Source organism: Sinohyriopsis cumingii, chromosome 12, assembly GCF_028554795.1.
Source record: "Sinohyriopsis cumingii isolate HCF-2022 chromosome 12, ASM2855479v2, whole genome shotgun sequence".
In the NCBI taxonomy this organism is placed as follows: Eukaryota; Metazoa; Mollusca; class Bivalvia; order Unionida; family Unionidae; genus Sinohyriopsis; species Sinohyriopsis cumingii.
In genome coordinates this window covers 7,932,178-7,955,202 of record NC_142972.1, presented here as the reverse complement: position 1 = coordinate 7,955,202, position 23,025 = coordinate 7,932,178, and the positions used below count along the sequence as shown (strand labels likewise).

The window sequence follows — 23,025 nt, the reverse complement described above, 5'->3', positions numbered from 1 at the left end:
TCTATTAATCCACAAGTCCATAATTTAGAAATCTCAGTGAGACTTGTGGTCAAATTAAAATGGCGTACAGGTTCAACAATACTGCATTAAAAAATATGTCCAATGGTTCGTAAGCTACAATGGTTACAGGTAATATCCTATGTGAAGACAGGTTATAAATTACTGCTAAAGCCCACATGTTCATCAGTAATGGAGTTGATGAGACAAACCCACAAGACAAGTCATATATACATCTATGAGGCAATGCAAACGCCATACTGAATAGTTCCTGCAGAGATTTAAAACTGAAAAAAAAAGACGGCAGTGACTCCATCAAAACTGGACATGAAAATATGATATCTTTAAAAGGCACATCGTCGGCAATTTGTCTTCCAAATGTCATCCAATTGCTTCTACGGGTTGCAGAGCTTTGGTGGTTACAACAGTGGATGGGCAAACAGACTGACAGCAACACTTCCGGGCTCCAAGCATTAATGGCATTTTTCTTTGTAATATTATCCTATTCTACTTTAGAAATGCATTCATTTCTCTTTCATATCTTTAACTGACATAATGAAATAACACATCCAATTCTATTTATACGTAAATAAACCTGCTTATGTATAAATGTTGATTTTTTTTAATGATTAAAGAAAGACAAATAAAACACTCATGGTCAAATCAAAGATATTCTTACTTTTTCTGTACCGTGAATTCGGTTTTATTCCATTTTTCTTTTTTTTAAAATTAAAATTATGAATTATAGCTATTTATAAAGGTAGGATGTACAACAATGCTAGCTATACAAGGATCTAATTAAAGGTTATTAAATGGGAAAAAAGCTAGAAAATAGGCTACAGGAAATGTAATTACAAAACACACTCACAAGAAGAGGATTAGACCAACTGCAATGATCCAGATCCACCATTACATACTTAGCTGGCTGGTCTGGTTCCATGCTAGGAGTAATCAATAGACAACACAACACTGATCCTAACCTGCTGTCACATTGTTGTTTGCAGTTGGACCCAATTTACAAGGGATTATATAAAGGTTCCAAATAATTCTAATAATATTGGTCCTATATTATATCTACTAGTATCCAATACACATTGACCCCATATTATATTTACCAGTATCCAATTCACATTGACTCCATATTATATTTACCAGTATCCAATACACATTGACATAATAACCCAAGAGGAAAAAATGTTGAAAATGATCACCAAGATGTGAAAGAATGATATACAAAAAGGACTTGTACAAGTTAGTTTGTTCATACCAACATATAAAAAGGACTTGTACAAGATAGTTTCTTCATACCAATATATAAAAAAGACTTGTATAACAGTTTCTTCATACCAATATATAAAAAGGACTTGTATAAGATAGTTTCTTCATACCAATATATAAAAAAGACTTGTAAAAGCTAGGAGCTGTATACCAATACATAAAATGGGACTTGTACAAGACAGTTTCTTCATACCAATATATAAAAAGGACTTGTATAAGATAGCTTTTTTCATACCAATATATAAAAAAGACTTGTACAAGCTAGGAGCTGTATACCAATACATAAAAAGGGACTTGTACAAGATAGTTTCTGCATACCAACATATAAAAGACTTGTACAAGACAGTTTCTGCATACCAATACATAAAAAGGACTTGTACAAGATAGTTTCGGCATACCAATATATAAAAAGGACTTGTACAAGATAGATTCTGCATACAAATATATAATAGGAATTGTACAAGATATCATCTGCATACCAATGAAAGTTTGTGACAATGTCAGAAGCTGAAACTGTTGGAAGAGAAAACAGAAAGGCAGTGAATTAAAATATATAGTTGCACGATGAAGTAATTAAAACGAATTATTAACATATATCATAAGACAGAAGCATCTGATGTAATCAAGCACCATCCTGACAACACTGCAAGCTACTGATAGATCTACGCCTACAATATACAGCTCTGTCTGCAGAATCTGCAAACATCCGTTAGTAGCAGAAATATTTTCCCCAAATGTCCATCAAAACAGACTTAATGAAAGTGAATATTGCACACTACAAAAGCAGGCCTATACAAACACAATGTAAATCACACTCAACAAACAACAGTTGGATAAAGGTACAACCATACACTATACTCTAAAATGAACAGTTTCATAAAGGTACAACCATACACTATACTCCTAAAATGAACAGTTTCAAGCAACATTCTGATATGCCCCCCCCCCCCCACCTCATGGCCAAACCACGGCTAAGTGCTGTTCAATTACTAGTGCTAAGAAAATCAAAAACAAAGAAAACAAAACCATAGTTGTCCACTGAAGTACATGAAGACAGGCCAACTATAAACATACTAATTTTCAACTGACCACCATCCTGAGGAATAACAAGAATCTCTTTACTGGCCAAAAAGAATTTCCAGGAACTCAAGAAAAGACCATATCTTCCTTTCAACTGTTGAATGTTCAAACCATCCCCAGTGTTCTTCAGCAATAACAAGATTTTCAAATTAGCTGTTGTGGTGGACATACTGTATGTCTTACCAATTAGACATCATCAGAAGTCTTGGTAAAAAAAGCACGTTAATATGCCAATCCATTCAGGAGGAGTAGAGACAAAATTTTCAAGACAGCGGGTGTAGTAACCATACTGGATGTATGATTGGAATTATTTTCATTCATGACCAATTAGGTATCATCTACTTGCAAAAATTCCATGCTGCTATAGCCATCAATTTTGGAGTAGATAACAAACTTTGAAAGATGGACGCCATGGTAGTGAGTCCGTCAGAAATCATTTTGTTTTAGGACCAATGAGACACAAGAACCGACTTTACCTTTAAGAGTAACACTAACATGACTTTCTAAATGGCAATGATGACCATCTATAAAGCCATGTTAGCAATACTCTTATAGGGAAAGTCAGGTGACCATACTGGAGGTCAGATCAGTACTAATTCATTTTAGGACTAACAAGATACCATAAGGAGTCTGCTGGTGAAAACAGGTGTTGATAACACCTTTCTGATTTGATCATTTTGTTTTAGGACCAAGGAGACATCCCAAGAACTGACTTCCCCTAACACTAACATGCTTTTCTAGATGGCTATCATGGTGGCCATATTGGAGTTCAGATCAGTACCATTTTAATGTAGGTCAAATAAGACATCATAAGGAGACTATTGGAGAAAACCCCACATTGATATGCTTTCTGCTTTGGAGGACCAATGATAACATTTTCAAGATGGCTACAATGGACACCCTATCAAGAGACAGATCAAAACCATTTTCAATTAGGACCAAGTAGATATAAAAGAAGTTATTTAGTATATATATATATAAAAAACTGCTGAAATGGACATTCATTGGAAGTACTGACAGAAAGATTTTCAAGATAAGCATTTCAGCTAGGCATTACAAGCAGTCTTTCTGTAATAAACCCATGTTTATATATCATTCATTCAATAGCAGCAATACCCCATTTCAAGACAGCTGCTGTGGCAGCCATGGATGTGTGAGCAACACCACTTTCATTCATGACAAATCAAACATTATAAGAAGTCATAACTAAAAATCCATCCACTGAGTAGAAGTAGCAGTAACAGGATTTTCAAGATGGCTACATTGGTGCCCATAGTGGACATCAGATTAGTACCATTTTCATTGAGAACCAATTAGGCATCAAAACAAGTCTTCTGGTGAAAACCCATGAATGACATGATTATCCATGGAGTAGCAATTACAAGAATTTAGCAGCTCTATTGGATCTCGGAGTGGCACTAATTTCATTTACGACAAACTAGACCAAGGGGAGTAACAATAACCTGTGTAAACAGACATATGGATGGTTGGATGGATAACAGACAATCACATACACTCTCCAGACCAGTAGAGGCAACATTTCCTTTCATATATTAGAGGCAAACCAATATTTATTTTTTTGTTAAATTTTTAAGTCAACTTGGAACAGAGAAATAAAAAAAATTTAAAATGCAAAAAAGGAGAACAATATGAACTAGATGGGTTTTAGAAGGGGAAATGTCTACAAACTAAATGAGAAGGCAAAGTTTAATATTAGCCATTAAAGAAAATTTCCAACAATCTTACATTTCCAAGCCAAATGATGCAAGTGAAAAAGATTTTCTGAAAGTGACCCCTTGTACCAGGCCTGCCTTCTAATAGTGATTCTAAAATTACTACATGCCATTGCATATAAAGCTCCCCCCATCCTCAAATCATATTTTTCTACATAAAAAGTTTCCCCATCCCCAAATCATATTTTTCTACGTATAAAGCTCCCCCACCCCCAAATCATATTTTTCTACAACCAGACAGAGAATGTAGGTCAGATTAACACAAATCAAAAGTTAGTGAAGGTAACCACATATTTCCTGTTGTATCTTGAGATAAGAAAAGTAATGTCCATGTGTGTCGTCCAACAAGTGCAGACACTTGTGCTTATTTTCTCGCTGTCTGTAACAAAGTTTCCCATGGAATAACCTGATAATAATCCACTCCAACATCAACAACAATTGACAGGAAACTACAAATCCATGGTTTTCTAAAAGTGGAGAATCCACGCATGCTAATTATAGAGTATTGAGCTTAAATGCATAAAAGCTAATATATTTGTAAAATCAAAGATCACAAAGATTAGAAAACTAAAAACAGAGAAATACTAAAGTGATGATCTTCCTTTGCCAGGTTGATTACACTAGAACTGCATAGAAAAAATAAAAAGAAACAACACAGGCAAGCCTGGTGACTTGGGGACTACTCCAGACATATCAACAGGTAATAAAGTACACGGCATTCTGTGCTACAGATGGTCACCAGAAAAGGAAAGAAACAAAAATGTACAAGAACAGATATGTTGAGAATACCTGGATTATTGTTGGCTGCAGCCAGGGCAGCTAATATCGGCTGTAAATTCAAGGCATTAAGACCTGTCAACAAAAACAAGAGGCCCAAGTGTGTAGGATATCACTCACCTGGCTTACATAACTTGGCCACTGGCCGTTTCACAAAGGTGGCATATGTAATATTGTAAGAACACAGAGCTGTGAAAACTACTTCCCAACCTTTGTATCATGCAGATTTTACCAACATTATTTCCAAAAAGTTAAAGCTCAAGCTCAAAATGATTTTGATGGGATATAAATATTGTCAGCATTTCAGCACTATGATCCGATTATGATCAAAGTGTGAAATAGTATTACAACATCAGATGTTGGATGAGAATGATAATGAGCCAGATCTTCAAATATTTACCATGTTGTCTTGTATCCTATTAGCTTAGCTTGTCTCCACTCTTGGAGTCCAAATTCAGATGAATTGTGCTCTAACTTGGCAAAGCTTATATCATCATGCTTTTTGCAAGTTCTGTATCAAGTGAGACCTGCCAATATTCAATTATTGAAGTAAAACAAGAAATATATTGTATTGAGATGTAACAAGCTCAGCCAATCAGATGCAAGATCACCTCGTTGATTATCGGCAGATCTCATTTGATATGGAAATTGAAGTCACTAGACTGAAACAAAATTCATGATGTGCATGGGCAAAGTTTTAATTTAAACAGAGCCGTGTAAAATTCATGATGTGTAAGGGCAAAGTTTTAATTTCTCATGTAAATGGGTGAAATCAAGACCACCTTCTTGGTATAAAACCGAAGATTAAATTTGTTTTATTTTATTTTAATTTATACAATTACCCAAAAGTATTCAAGTGCAAATAAAATTCATTAGAAATGGATAAATATGGTTAATGCCCACTGTATAGAATATGATGGGCTTAAGAGTTGCTTTTTTCTAGTCCCATTAATCACCATAAATCATGCATGTGAATTAATAAGTGGCCTTGATTTTAATGTCATTTATTCCAAACCACCTTTCTGTAATATGTTTGAATATACAATTGCTTTTACTATATAGGGGCATGCCCAATAAATATCCTTCAGTGTTGGTTATTTGTAATATATCTCTAAAACATGGAAACATATTCATTCACATGAACATTTCTGTCCATATAGATGTTTTCCCCATCAGTTCAGATATATTACTGGTTTCCTAACACTATTTTGTCGAGACAAAACAATCAGGAAAATAAGTTTTAAAATGGTCTAGTCCTCATAAAATAACTTCAATGTAAACTTGTAAAACAAAATTAAGGAAATGTTATAAAAAATTCATTTAATTCATGTTATTTCTCTCACATTTGGCTTAAATCATTATTTTGATGGGAATGGTTTGTATTGGCTTATTAAAACTTAAAACTGTATATGGCTAACAATTTCATAGTGTAGGTGAAATTTCCATTTAAAAAAATTAGAGAGGTCAATGTAATAGGTTTTACATATAATTATTAGTTTGTTGCATAGGCAATATTTGTATTCCTTGACTGCCATGTATTACACCTCAGGAATAATTACAATTATGTTGGTTAAACATGTGCACACATGCTCACTTCTTCAACCAAAGAACCTGACCACAGCATGCATTTTGTGCCTGCCCCCAAACTATGATAAGGGTGGAATAATATGGTTTTGAAATAAAAGGAAAGCAAACAAGAGTTCCTTAAAGGCACTGACACTCTACTGGCCAAAATGAATTTCGAGGAAATAAAGATAACACCATTTCATTTTTTCAACTGCCAAGTTTTGAAACTCTCTTTGAAATTATTTTCAGCAAGAACAAATTTCAAAGCCGCAACTGTGGCAGCTATATAGGACATCAGATAGCACTATAATCAATTAGGACTGGCCAGACATCCTAAGAAATCTTCAAGTTAAAACCCCATTCTTATATGAACATCCATTCTGGAGAAGAAGCAATTTTTCATAATGCCTGCTATGGTGGCCATACTGGACATCTGAGCAGCGGCATTTTTGTTTAGGAACAAGAAGACCTTAGGGTGAATGTATGTGCAAAGTTTCATAGTAATCTTCCAAGTAGTTTTACTAGGACTATCAATAACAAAATTGTATCAATGTCAGATGACATACAATAGACACTAGATGATGGGCCATCCCACAAGCTCTTCTCATCTATGACCAGTAGAGCTTCAAACATCAAGGTTAATAAAGGAAATGGAAGGATCTGTGGATGGACACATGTATGCCATGGTAATCACTACCTCGAGCCTTTAGGAAGGTGGACTCCACAAAATAGGCAATTAAATTTTGTATATATATGACACTTTATAATTTTTCCATCAAAGAGGCAGGTTCTACAATGATATATGAGGCTTTGCAATATTAGGTGCATATTATGTCCAAGGGATATGCGTTTCCAGTAGAAACTAACATATCTGAATTTTTTCAATCATAACCTTGCCTACAATTATTATGACAAAAATGCCTTGAATCCATTCTTGAGATTCTAAGAGTTATAAACATCACTAAAATGCATATAATTCAGCACATGCTGTCTGCTTCTTGAATACTGAAAATAAATTCTTTTGTAAAAGGTGGCTTTATCAAGAGTTTGAAACTCAGATCAAGATGTAAACTTGTCAGACCAGCACCTCTTTCTCACATGACCGAGATGCCAGCCTAATAAATACCTCCCATGATAAGGCCAGAAGACCAACCTAATAAATACCTCCATGATAAGGCCAGAAGACCAGCCTAATAAATACCTCCCATGATAAGGCCAGAAGACCAACCTAATACCTCCCATGATAAGGCCAGAAGACCAACCTAATAAATACCTCCCATGATAAGGCCAGAAGACCAACCTAATAAATACCTCCCATGATAAGGCCAGGACACCAGCCTAATAAATACCTCTCATGATAAGGCCAGAAGACCAAACTAATAAATACCTCTAAATACCTCCCATGATAAGGCCAGAAGACCAACCTAATAAATACCTTCTATGATAAGGCCAGAAGGCTAACCTAATAAATTTCTCTCATGATAAAGCCTGGAGACCAGCCTAATAAATTCCTCCCATGATAAGGCCTGGGGGACCAGCCCAATACATTTTTCAAAAAGTAGGAGGTGACCATATTATCCAATATAACTTTAGTAGATAATGAAAATTATTCATCAATATTAAGTGGGCTTGTCATCATGCACGGATTATTGCATAAAATATGGCAAATTACAAAGCCTCACTCTGGGAAAACTTCTTTAATTTCAAGAAAATACTAGGTCAATTTTGATCTATTTTGGTTTGAATTCTCTAAATAGAAAAGGGGCATCATCTAGCTTATTATTAAAAGAAGGGGACTGAGCTCGAGTGGTACAGACCCCATTTTTTTATAGCACAATGAAAAAATGTGAAATTAGAGTGTATACCGTAATTTATCCCTATACTTTAACCTTGTAATGTATCCTTTGCCTTGTCAACTTACTGAAATGCATGACCAGGCACAAAAATGTATTCCTCCACTTGAGAACTACATTGTTTGTTACATTATTAAAAACATGAAACTTGAAAGTTACTAGACAATGAAGGGATCACTATGCCCTACTTCTGCTGGTAGTGAGCAATATCCTTCTATGTAGAAATAAAGTTTATGATTGTACATATAACAGTGTCAGAGAAACAGACTTGAATTGAAAACCAAACCAAAATAAAAAATAATCAATGGAGCATGAACAGTAGGTCATTGTGACCTACTTCTGACCAAAAAGAGTAGTATGGACCATGAAAAAATCGTTTTCATAAATTTACACAAAATTGACTGAAAATATGTGTGATTTGGATTTTTTCACGGCTTTAAAAAAAATCAGTCCTATTGCTACAATGTCTGCAGTGTGGCAGTTTATAGTGATGTCTAGCACTGGTGCATCATGCTGCAGACGTCTTGCATGATGCCCCACCCAGTCACATTATCCTGACACCAGGCTGCCCAGTCCTAATACTAATCACTCAATGCTGAGCACCTGGCATGGCTCAAACTTGTGACCTCCTGCATTTGAGGTAAACACTGTGTGTCAGTGAAAATGAGCTCAATACAAAAATAAAAAATTTGTTGGTATTTATGAATCTCACTATTCCATGCCCCTAGCAGGCAGAATACTTGAGGCTTCATAGTGGTAGCTTTAAGCAACATCCAAATACAATACTTGGTCAAAGTGTCTATGTAACAGCCAGATACAACGCTTGGTCAAAGTGTCTATGTAACAGCCAGATACAACACTTGGTCAAAGTGTCTATGCAACAGCCAGATACAACACTTGGTCAAAGTGTCTATGTAACAGCCAGATACAACACTTGGTCAAAGTGTCTATGTAACAGCCAGATACAACATGGTCAAAGTGTCTATGTAACAGCCAGATACAATACTTGGTCAAAGTGTCTATGTAACAGCCAGATACAACACTTGGTCAAAGTGTCTATGCAACAGCCAGATACAACACTTGGTTAAAGTGTCAATGTAACAGCCAGATAGAACGCTTGGTCAAAGTGTCTATGTAACAGCCAGATACAACACTTGGTCAAAGTGTCTATGCAACAGCCAGATACAACACTTGGTTAAAGTGTCTATGTAACAGCCAGATACAACACTTGGTCAAAGTGTCTATGCAACAGCCAGATACAACACTTGGTTAAAGTGTCTATGTAACAGCCAGATACAACACTTGGTCAAAGTGTCTATGTAACAGCCAGATACAACATGGTCATAGTGTCTATGTAACAGCCAGATACAACACTTGGTCAAAGTGTCTATGCAACAGCCAGATACAACACTTGGTCATAGTGTCTATGTAACAGACAGATACAACACTTGGTCAAAGTGTCTATGTCACAGCCAGATACAACACTTGGTCAAAGTGTCTATGTAACAGCCAGATACAACACTTGGTCAAAGTGTCTATGTAACAGCCAGCCAGATAAACACTTGGTCAAAGTGTTTATGCAACAGTCAGATGCCACAATTGGTTAAAGTGACTATGTAACAGCCAGATACAACACTTGGTCAAGGTGTCTATGTAACAGCCATATGCAACAACTGGTCAGTGTTTATGCAACAGCAATGCAAACACTTGGTCAAAGTGTTCAGACAACAGCCAAATATAACAACTGGTCAGGTGTATGTGACAGCCAAAATGCAACACATGGACCAAGTGTTGAGAGAAATCTGGGCTGCCAGGACAAACAACTGATCCAAACAGCTTCATTGCCTCTAACATGCTATCTTATTTTCAAGAAACTGTTTATAGCAGAGTTACAAGTAGCCTGAATTGAAAAAGTCTGAAAGCTGATCACAGCCCACATTGGATTACAAGTTTCTGGAATCAATACTAGATGGTCTGAGAGAGGTTCCTGGTCTGAGAGAGATGGAAACAAATTTGAAAGTAGAACTACTCTATTTATAGCAGGATATGATGTTTGTCACAGTTCACATCATGTATCTTGATTTATTTCTTAAATCTAATCTGACAAATACTTTAATACAAATCTAGTCTCACAAATACTTTATTATAAATCTAATCTGACAAATACTTTATTAAAAATCTAGTCTGACAAGTGTGTGTGTGTGATTTGGATTTTTAACGTAGCTTTAACAATTTTTCAGTCGTATCACTACGATGTCTGCAGTGTGACTGTTTATAGTGATGTCTAGCACTGGGGCATCATGCTGCAGACATGTAAAATGATATCCCACCCAGTCACATTATCCTGACACCTGGCCGACCAGTCCTAACACTAACCTCTTAATGCTGAGCGCCAAACGAGGTAGCTGTAAGTACCATTTTTTAAAGTCTTTGATATGACTCAGCTGGGGATTGAACCCACGACCTCCCACATCTGAGGTGAACGCTCTAACTACTAGGCCACCAGAGTGGTCAGTCTGACAAGTACTTTATTACCAATCTAGTCTGACAAGTACTTTATTACAAATCTAATCTGACAAATACTTATTACAAATCTAGTCTGACAAATACTTTAATACAAATCTAGTCTGACAAGTACTTTATTACAAATCTAGTCTGACAAATACTTTATTACAAATCTAGTCTGTAAAATACATGACATTCCTTTTCCTGCAGCCATTCCTACTTGAACTAAAAATTTTTTGTAGTCCCTTTTTGAGTGACTTGACCCCTACCCCCCCCCCCCCCCCCGAGATGTTTATTTTTCAAATGTAGTCTGAAAAATACTCTATTATGGTTCTTTTCCTGCAGCAATTCCCACTTAAACTTATTTTCACTCCTTTTTGAGTGACTTGATATCTAACCAGAGATATGTTTTTTTACAAATGTAGTTTGACAAACACCCTATTACACCCTCCTGTCATTCCCACCGAAATTTATTTCTTACTCTCTTTTCAAGTGGCTTGATTTCATTTTTGAAATTTTTGCTTTAAACTTGGTCATCCAGGGACCCTTCTAAAGACACTAAAGAACCACCAATCTATCTTGTCAGGTTTTCAGAGTATCTATAATTTCTTTCAAACATTTCAATCATTGTTGTTAATTGGCCGAGATCTACAGCTAAAGCAGACAATCCACAAGTGATTTACACTTCTGTGACATTGGGTGACAAATATGATGTCATTGTACAGGCTGATCATGGTGACGAGTTATATGACCATCAAGACCTTCATACTGACCCCAGTCAGATGCATGCAATAAAAACCACCACATTGACAATACTACAATTTCACTTTTCTCCTATTTGGGCCCAAAAACAAAAACTATAATGATAGAGATCGCTGTGAGCACTCTGATGTTAACAAACTGACACAGGATAATCTTGTGTCATTGTAACTATGATAGAAATTTAACAAAACCAACTATTAATTGAATTAGTGGTATTCTAATTGCTTTCCCTTATGACAGAAAATTTGGGAAAGGGGGAGGTGAAAACTGCTATTTTTTTCTTCCCATCTTGATCTAGAGTTTAAACCACTTGATTCTCAACAGTGCTCGTCAACCCTCATTGAGTCAGTATTTTTTAAAAACACAAAAAAAGTGTTATTTAACAACTCCAGATGTGTAATGATGAGGACAAGTCCCAGAAGACAACGGTCAAGGTAAATCAGGCTTTTTCATTCAAATCATACACTGTTAATGTGGGCCTAGTCCACTGACTAAGCACGGATAGATGACAGTCAGGGTCCATGTTGCTAATAATTTCACAGTCTAATAAAGTCATTTAAGCTTAGTTTGAAGTCTTACCATGGATTCCTTCTCTTACTACTGGCACATAATCATGTAATAAGAAATACAAGAAGAAAATCACAAAGTTTATCTAATCATATCTCCTTATGATGTTCTAAAATCATAATCTATCAGAACATCCAAGTTAAAGCAACATCTATATACAAAACCTTTTATCCTACAGCAAACCAAGTTCTCTTACACGTTACTTTATTTGAACATTTAATTAAAAACCATCAATAAAGTTAATATTACACTTGTGCTTGAGAAAAAAGGCTTGTACTACAATTACCATCTTCCTTCAATACCAAGCCATTTCTGCAGCAGTTAACAGGTGTTCCTAATTACATTATGGAAGTTAATGGTAGGAGAGCTCTTCATAAATTGCTGGTTTAGGCATCCATCCAAAAGGTTTATTAAGACAGCTTTTGAAATGGGTTTACGCTAGGCACTGTGGAATGCCTAATCAGTCCACTTCCAATCTAACAAACTGGCCATGTCTTGTATGTTGAACACATACCCCAAGCTTTGATAATCAGGGCATTTCTTTAGCAACATAAGGCATGTGCATACTAAAACTATATTCCAAAGTGGCGATAATAAAATGGTACTAAAATAAATGTATAAAAATAAAAAATAAAAACAACCAGCTTAATCAAGAGTGTGGATGAACAGAAGGACAGATATGAAAATGGATGGACAAGCAAATGGACACAAAGATCATTACACTGAACTTCTAGAGAGGCAGGTTCACCAAAACTTGCTATTTACATAAGATGTTCAAAAACAAAATATTGACATTTTTCCTGGAGAGATTTTGATTAAAAATAGTTCAACTTGTTCTTTAAGAAATTTCCAAACTTTGGCATTTTTCCTGTAGAGATTTTGATTCAAATTTTCAAATGTCAGGCCTGGGAATTTGTATTCTTAATAACGTTTGGGCATATAATACACCTTCACATAAAATAACCACAAGTAGAACAGACATGTTAGTAAAGGCCCAAAATTTCCTTTCATTTGTGATATCCTTGGCTAATACTGATAACATACTGGCAATGAGGAAATAAATATTCCAATTCACAAGGGATGTTAGGAAATGAGGGGAAAAAGAATTTTACATTTATCTCCAACTGCTCATTAAAACTCGCAATCTGCTACCAATGCTGAAGATCTGTAGTTACTTATCACACCAGCAGATTAGAGTCTGCATGGTTTTGTTTATCTCAGGATTTAAAACAAACAGCATTAACCCTATCATCAGGTGCATTAAATGATGGAAGATCCTTACCTGCATTAACCCTATCATCAGGTACATTACAGGATGGAAGATTCTTACCTGCATTAACCCTATCATCAGGTACATTACAGGATGGAAGATTCTTACCTGCATTAACCCTATCATCAGGTACATTACAGGATGGAAGATTCTTACTGGCATTAACCCTATCATCAGGTACATTACAGGATGAAGATTCTTACCTGCATTAACCCTATCATCAGGTACATTACATCATGGAAGATCCTTACCTGCATTAACCCTATCATCAGGTACATTACACCATGGAAGATCCTCACCTATTAAAGTACATTTTATAAGAAACTGTTTTCCATCATAATTACATGTCATTCCTCCATGCTGATAGAAACTCATAAAATGCATAAATCACACTGCAAACAAATTCCATGTGTAACTCATATAGTGTGCAGAAAGTATTTGTTACAAGATCTGATCTCACTATAAACAACAAACCTCTGCTGAAGCTTTAAAACTAGTGGGTCAGGATCGAAATTTGCAGAGAATAAAGTAACAAAACTGATTCTGATCTACTAGTACATTGTGTAACAGCAGATCTTAGTTAACTATTAAAAACTACATACAGTCTTGTACACAAATACATATTGTTAAGTACACATGCCTCAGGCAAGGGGGGAGGTGTATAAATTCATTGTTAGGGGAGACAACCCCTTGCCACTCTCCTTAACCTACCTAAATTTCCTAAATTTCCTAAACCAGCAAACATCCCCAAGTTCCCTGTGGCTGCCTGCTGAAGCAACTGAAAATAAACCAATAGAGTTCAAAGTGAAAATGTGACTCAACTTAATTATATGATGACATAAGGATTCATGCCATATGAATACAAGAATTCCATACAAGTTCACCGAAGCTTGCACAACAACTATGTTCTAATCAATACTGATCAGTGACCTACTTTTGGTGGAAAGCTGGTTTATCAACCAAGACACATCAATGTCACAATTTCTGCTCTGTGGCCAAATGTAGATAAGAAATTGACCAAAATACAATACCTTAAGTCAACGAAGTGTAAAATCAAGCTCAAAGTGACTATTCTTGTATGTAACAGGATGTATCCATGAATCCAAGAAACTTTGGCCAACTATATGTGCATAAACAAAGTGAAAAAGTAACATCAAAGTCAAAGTCTAGCTTAATGTGCAAGCCGTGAAAAAAAAATGAAGTGTGAAATGTAGCCAAGTATACATGTATATGACCTTTATTCTACTAAAGATTTTGACCTCTGAGAATGGGACTTGACCAGTGCATGATAAAGTGTGTGCATGGGTAAAGTTTCATCAAAATATCTGACTTGGTAAGTGACAGCCAAGATAAAGTAGCAACTGGCCAATGACTTGCATTAACCCTTGTTATGATCTTGTCCTTGAGGCAAGGAATGCGACTGTTAACAGGTTATGTACCTTGAAGTCTAGACATACAATAGGCTAAACTCTCATTAAAAAAACTTCAATGTTCAAAAGTTATACCTTTACATTGATCGAGGTCACTGCTGAAATTTGTTACCCTCAGTATGAGTCAGCAGGTACAGCTATGTTATGTTAACACACAATCTAGTCATGATATGTAACCAATTACAATTTTATTAGATCTTCAGTGGTTAAAATGCTCTACTCTGGACAAGGATACAAGTCACAAAATTGTTCTCCTTGCTATAACCTTGACCTTGAGGCAGGGGCATATCTATGGTATGTAACACCATCTTGTCACAATATATGTTTGGAGAAAGTTTCATTAAACAAACTTAAACCCAAACCAAGAAGCAAGCAGTTGAATTGACATTCTCACTTGCAGTGACCCTGACCTAAATGCAGGAGTAAACAATGGTGTGCAATACACAACTGATTTCTAAATAAAGTTCCATCAGAATCTTTATCATTCGAGGTCCAACATTAAAGAAACCCAAGATTGCTCACCATGTTGAAATCCAAAAGTCAATGCATGAGCAGATAGCCAAAACATCTGGTTCTTCAGGATGCTTTCTGCTGAAGTCTCTTTCAATGCTGCCAATTGCATACATTATAAAAACAACTTTTAAGGTTTCTAGAGTTGTTCATCTATATTACATGGCACATCATTTCTCATATACTGAAAGGTCTCTATGCCGTGGCACTTTCCGATGGTCAAATTTTGTCGAGCAGATTTTGTGATAAAGTTGTGTAAATGCTCATCTACTTTGAGAAACAGTGATAGTGATCAGCATGATTTCAACAAATGAAACATTTTCAAACTAGGAAGCTTTCCATCAAATTAATAGCAAATGTGAAACACTTTCAAACTAGGAAGCTTTCCATCAAATTAATAGCAAATGTGAAAATGTGAAACATTTTCAAACCAGGACGCTTTCCATCAAATTAACAGAAAATGTGAAACACTTTCACACTAGGATGCTTTCCATCAAATTAATAGCAAATGTGAAACACTTTCACACTAGGATGCTTTCCATTAAATTAACAGCAAATGTGAAAATGTGAAACACTTTCAAATTAGGATGCTTTCAATCAAATTTAGAATAGTGAAAATGTTTCTGTATGAACTTCCATTCAATAGGAGCAGCAATAACATGATTTTCAAGATGGTCACTGTGGAAGCCATACTGGATGTCCAAGCAGACCTTGGGATGATTGTGTATAAGGTTTCAGTGCAGTCCTCCAAGTAGTTTAGGAGTAATGATAACCATCTTGTGGTAACAGACAATAGAAAACAGTCTTTCCTAAAGCTCTTCTGGTGTATGGCCAGCAAAACAAAAAAAAATATTTATCAAATTACATGGTAGATCACAATAAACTGGGTTTTTTTTTCTAACATCAGATGAAGGTTATACAACAGGAAATTTTTTTGACTCGACTCTAGTTCTTTCTTCAGACCTAATTAAATGAGGTTTGAGCAAAGTCAACAGAGAGTGATTGACGCAGAAAGTGTCTCATTAGCTAGATCCTATCCCAAGAGAAAACTGAGGGATAGTAATTACAATATAATGTTAATGATGAAGGCTTTTCATCATTACACACCTCATGAAAAATTCATAATTAACCATAATTAACTACAAATCTCCATCATCCAATAGAAACTGCTATGAAAATGGCACAACATTTTTTATTTACTTTGGGATCTCATGGAAATTTATAGCTACGTCAAATAAATTTTGATTTCTAAATGTAACCATGTTACTCGGATAGTTTATAATGAAAATACAGTATTTACCAATGTGAAACAGCATTTATCAAGATCTGCCATCACCTAATATGCAGGCTGATTGTGAAGCAAGTTGTTCTCTTAAAACTGTCAGGAGAATGTTTGGCTTGATGTCTTGTGGCAAAGCAACAGAATTAGGTTATTTGTTGCCATAGCAATTGGAGTAATTTTTCTATTTTTAGCAATGATGGCAATGTGTTTGATGGGGGATTTACATCATATAAACAAATTAAAAAATTCTTAATGCCAGGGTGCTTTTTGTCAAATCAGGTCGATTTCAAAACTTCTTAATGCCAGGGTGCTTTCTGTCAAATCAGGTCAAATTCTGTTCAGCTGGTTTTGATCTGACGGTTTTTCTATTTTTAGTAATGGTGGCCCTGTTTGATGGTGGATCAACAGTATTCAAACAAGTCTGAAAGACCATCATGCCAGGATGCTTTCCATCAAATCTGGTCAAATTCCAGTCAGCAATTTTTGGAAACTATTCCTTTAAAGGGTTATCCATGTTAAGAAATGGTAGACAAATCTGATGGTAGATCCACATCATTTCAACAATTTGAAAGAGTTAGGATGCTTTGTAAAATCTGGTCAAATTATATGGTTTTTGAGAAGAACTAAACAGAAATTCTGAATGGATGATACATGAATGACAGTGCACTATGGAAAAGAATTGGACCATAAGCCCACTGGGCCTATCCATAATATACTTCACTTGCATTTCCTCCATACCTGCATGCACAACCTTCTGTCTTAATAAAAAGGGTTTAAAAACAATACAGAAGCTATAATTGGAATTATTATTCATTTAATCTTTTCAGACTTTACCTGCTCAAGGGCATGTGAATTTCATACATCTTTCCTTGTCCAATCAAATGTTCACATTCCCTGCCTAAGTTATAGCATTTTCTTTTCTGTGGAGTTATCTACTCATGGACGTTAGACTGCCCATGTAAAAACTGACTCAACGCAAGAGAAAAAAAATTCTGATGGCTTCATTTTAACACTCTTAAGATTACTTCTTGGCTCAGCATACCAATATCTTGCACCTTGATCATTTTCACTTTTTCATGGCAAACATCTTCACATTAACTCAAAGTCCTTTCAGTGTCTTTTATTGACAGGTTTATCAAGTTTGGTATATTCATTTAATAACATGAGATGTACAGGCCTATTGGACAGATAGATGAATGGATCAGTGGATGCAGTGATTGAAAAATGTAAATATATGAGAAAATAGCAGTGTACAACATTTACATTAACTGCTCATTTGATTTCCAGGTTCATCAACTTACAAAGGATCTGGAATGAACTTCATCCTAAGCCCTTGACTAGATACAACAAGTTGCTGAATTTGGCAATAAATTTTCCAAAATAAATGGTAATCCATCCAAAAACTAGTCTGTAGCAAAAACAGCTTATCTCAATGGTTTTCCTCGGTTATCTCTGTACCCTGCTCCAAGAATCCTCACTTTCCATGCTACATCCTAATGATGGTTTGCTTTTGTTGGCATTACAGACCTGCCAACCCTGACATGTCCATCTCAGTAAGGCAGTTGATTTTCTTCCATAAGATTGACCAGTTTTCAGTAAGGTGTAACAAAATATCAATAACTGCTATTGTAAAGCTGGAAAATGTAATTAAAAGTTTGACGCATCGATGACAAACATTATGTTCAAAAGTTTGTAAAGTTCTCATAGACTTTGTTTACCACAAGTACAGTTGCAAAAACTTTAGTTCCAAACCATATGCAACTCAATGGCTTGTTGCTATCTCTCAACTTGACGTAATTCTTGGAAATTCCTTTTCTATTTCACATGACGACGGTAATCATATCTCCTGCGGCGAGACATACTCAAATTGGCACGTGATCTCCAATAAACGTAATTGTATCCTTTCCAGCTTTTATTCACAAGAATCTGAATACTCCTTTTTATTTTTCTGTGTTGATTATTAACACATTTTTAGAAGCTTATTTTCTCTTTCATCTTAAACATGCATTGCTTTCTGGACGCCATTTTTAAAAAAAATATTCTATAATCAACAGTTGGATCATGCAGACGCTTTAAGATGGCCGTCGTAGTGGCCATATTGGACTCAGACTGGCACCATTTTTATTTTCATCTAACTAGACACTATGAAAGTCTTACTGTGAAACCCCATGATGACATGGCCATCCATTCAGGAGTAGACATAACATGAATTTTTAAATGTGGTTGCCAAGGCAGCCACACTGGAATACAATCAATACTAGTTTAGGAGAAACTAGACAGCATAACAAATCTTTAGGTGATATAACCCCCCTTTTGACCGTTAACCCCCCTTTTGATATATTCCATTCAGAAGGAATGGCCATAACAAGCTACAGATGCAACATGGGCATTCCATTAAAAAAATGTCTGAAGGGGTAGTTGGGGATCTCAAAGGTTGCGCCTCTGACACAGGGTCAAGCCAAAAATGTATTTTACAATCATAAAAAACTGCTCTTGGTGGGCCTTATTATCATAATATATAACAAAATAATCATTAGAAAAATTAACATACTTGCCAAAATTAATAATTTTACTTGAAGATGTCACATTATTCATTGTCACATTAAAATTCTTCTTCAATAATATTACTGCTCAAGTTATTTCATGTGCATGTCACTGTTCACACATTAATTCAGTCACAACAATTTGTCAATTTTTGCTGCAAATATTGTATTCTGCTTTTCCTCTTTTCAGAAAAGATCTGTAAAATAAGCTCAAAAAACATCAACTATGTATAAATAATCACATAAATTCACTTGTCTCTTCCCCCACTGGACAAAATGTTGATATTAATCTACCAGCCTTGCTCTTTTTGCAGCCTTGATGAAAATTTCTTTTGCTTTCCATTTTGTCACCACTGACATTTTTGGCTCAGTGTTCAATCTTCTTTTTTTCTCCTCAACATGTTTTATTTTCCTTTCAAACACCTCCATGTATTGGTTGTAATTTATACTTCTGAGATTCAATTTCTCTGTATGCAGCTTCTACTGATTGCTGGCTGTTGCTCTAGTATGAATAGAATACTGCCATGTTGAGGCTACGACATCGTAGCTAGCTGCTGCTTCAATGTCTAAAAACAGCGATTAACATAATTCAACTTTCTTGCAAATCACAAAATACCTATCCTCTGGCATTTAGTTTTCTTATAAACTAACCAACTATATTTCTGTCGAGTTTCCACCGGAGCCATTCCCATTTCCACTCAGTTTTCAAACCTTTATTCAAACTTTTTGGATGTCCTATTCTCCCTCAAAACTCGAGATGCGATGTTTTGCAAGCATGCTTCAATCTTTCCATTTCCATCAGTTTCCATTGCATTAAGATTCATTGGATGTGTAGAAAAATTTGACCAATCAGAATACTCTTTACAACAATCATATGTTAAATCATATACGGAAGGAATACTTTACAAGGATTATTTTGGAACAGGGCTGGAGAGACCATATTTGTCAAAACCGGATAGGAGATGACATTAAAAAAATGGAATACGTCAGTAAACTGATTTTGTCTCACAAGGGCAAAAGCAGAATTATGCTTTAAAACAGAAAAATCATAAGATATTCAAGATGGTGTCTGTTGGACAGCAGATCTACACCATTTTCATTTATAAAATAATAGACATCGTGAGAAGTCTTTGACTTAAAACCTTAGGAGAAGCAACATCTTCAATTTGGCTGGTGTGGTTGCTGTACAGGAGAGCTCAGATCAGTACCATTTTCATTTTGGACCATCACAAAAAAAGTCACCCCTACGCTAATATAACCACCCATTCAGGAGTAGTAGTGATAACAAAATTTTCAAAATGTCTGCCTTTGTGGCTATAATGGATGCCAGAACGTTGCCATTTTCATTTTACAAATAAGATTTAAGAAGTCTTTAAGTGGAAACCCCATGATGATATGACTATCCATTCAGAAGAAGCGGTGATACGATTTTCAAGATGGCTGATGTGGCAGCTCAAATGGTGCTTGAGCAGCACCATTTGCACTGAGCACCAGACCACGGGCCGAATCAGTGTGTTTTAAGTCAATCCTTCAAGTAGTCTTGGAGGTGTAGCAATAACAAACTTGTGCTAATGAAAGGACAGACAACAGACCATTCTACATGCTCCTCTCGTCTATAGAGTAAAAAATGGTGTTTACAGCAAGATACTGTGGTCCGATAGGTCCCAAGTTTCCCCATAAATTCGTGTTCATCTGGTGGAGTTTCTTCTGTTCCTTTTCTTTCTGTGTGTCTGCGAACTTCACAACAACTGGAGAGCTACAACCCTGGAAAAAAGACAAATTTTTAAATTTACAGTCTAGCCTTAAACAAAAATTTACTACTTCCTTCCATGTGGACCTTTATTCTGGCCCATTTAAGCAAAGGATCAGTAAAAATACAAATACTGATGCAATTTCTGTGGCAGGCTGATACAGTAGACATGCAAGTAAATTAGATGTGCCCATGCTGCAAAATTTAAAAAAAAAAAGAAATGGTCAGTCAATAATTTAAAAAAAGTAACATGTACATTACAAGGTGTATGTTTAACCCTTTCATCACTAAGTAACTTTGGGGCAATAGAGTCCTCAACACTAAGTAACTTTGGATTTGTAAAGCAAAATGACTTGTGCATTTAAAAATAACATAACTTTGCCAATTTTAAAGATATCTGGCTGGATTACCCATGAAAGCAAATCAATCCTGTGTTACTTGATACATCTGGCACAAGACAACTTGTTCACTATTGATAGTGACTGGATGAAATTTGTATTGATCCAGCAGAATATGAAATGATAAAAACTGATTTAGTGAAGACTGACATACTGACATTGTTTATGCTGTTTTTATTTAGTGAAGACTGCCATACTGACATTGTTTATGCTGTTTTTAATTAGTGAAGACTGACATACTGGCATTGTTTATGCTGTTTTTATTTAGTGAAGACTGACATAGGGACATTGTTTATGCTGTTTTTTTTAGTGAAGACTGACATAGGGATATTGTTTATGCTGTTTTTATTTAGTGAAGACTGACACAGGGATATTGTTTATGCTGTTTTTATTTAGTGAAGACTGACATGGGGACATTGTTTATGCTGTTTTTATTTAGTGAAGACTGACATAGGGACATTGTTTATGCTGTTTTTATTAAGTGAAGACTGACAAGGGGACATTTTTTATGCTGTTTTTATTTAGTGAAGACTGACATAGGGACATTGTTTATGATGTTTTTATTTAGTGAAGACTGACATAGGGGTATTGTTTATGCTGTTTTTTTTAGTGAAGACTGACAAGGGGACATTGTTTATGCTGTTTTTATTAAGTGAAGACTGACAAGGGGACATTGTTTATGCTGTTTTTATTTAGTGAAGACTGACATAGGGACATTGTTTATGCTGTTTTACCTTGTGCAATATTTGCTACATGGCAAAACAATGAACAACATATGCCACATGGCAGTTCAATATAAATGTTCTTTTCTTTTAATACAACCAAAGACAAGTTCTTACCTGCCATCCTAATCATTGTGTATTGATGTTTTACACAGCTGTTCAAGCTAAAATGGCACTTTCACCTGATCCATGGCTTGACATCAAGATACCCGTTAAAATGTACCTATCCCCGTTTTTATACAACTTCAAAGCCTCTTCCCTCATCACATCTTTTTGTCATACCCTATTTAAGTTTCATGAAGCAATGCTCAGAGAAATTCTTGATAATGTGATAAGACGACCATCTTATTTCAAAGAAATTGTTGATAATGTGATAAGACGACCAATTATTTCAAAGAAATTGTTGATAATGTGATAAGACGACCAACTTATTTCAAAGAAACTGTTGATAATGTGATAAGACGACCATCTTATTTCAAAGAAATTGTTGATAATGTCATAAGACGATCAACTTATTTCAAAGAAATTGTTGATAATGTGACAAGACGACCAACTTATTTCAAAGAAATTGTTGAAAATGTGATAAGACGACCATCTTATTTAAAGAAATTGTTGATAATGTGATAAGACAACCAACTTATTTAAAGAAATTGTTGATAATGTGATAAGATGACCAACTTATTTCAAAGAAATTGTTGATAATGTGATAAGACTAACTTATTTCAAAGAAATTGTTGATAATGTGATAAGACGACCAACTTATTTAACCCTTTACCTCATACAAGCATCTTTGAACGCCTCTACTCCATTCGCATGGAAGTGCCTTTTGATGCCTCTACAAGATTCGCATAGAAGTGCCTTTTGACGCCTGCTGTAAACATCAGCCATTTTGAGCTAGTTTTCGTAGCGCCACCTTCGGGGAAAACCCCCCTATTACATACTACATTCGTTTCTGCGAATGACAATTATGTCAGATCACGTGGTCGCTATTCTTGCACTGGT

General features: G+C 35.5%; 1 protein-coding gene across 8 annotated transcripts in view; it reads right to left on the bottom strand.

Moving 5' to 3' along the window:
• The window catches only part of LOC149785970 (CUGBP Elav-like family member 2), a 259,746-nt gene that overhangs the window by 62,344 nt on the left and 174,377 nt on the right, over positions 1-23,025 (bottom strand). For 6 of the 8 annotated variants that reach the window (XM_089976221.1, XM_089976224.1, XM_089976222.1 and 3 more), the window contains exons 7-9: positions 20,792-20,917; positions 14,100-14,166; positions 4,878-4,940 (exon numbers count right to left, since the gene is read on the bottom strand). In XM_089976221.1, coding sequence (XP_089832347.1) covers positions 4,878-4,940; positions 14,100-14,166; positions 20,792-20,917 — 256 coding nt within the window. The remainder of the gene's footprint in view (positions 1-4,877; positions 4,941-14,099; positions 14,167-20,791; positions 20,918-23,025) is intronic. The other 2 variants (XM_089976225.1, XM_089976228.1) reach the window with 1 other exon arrangement.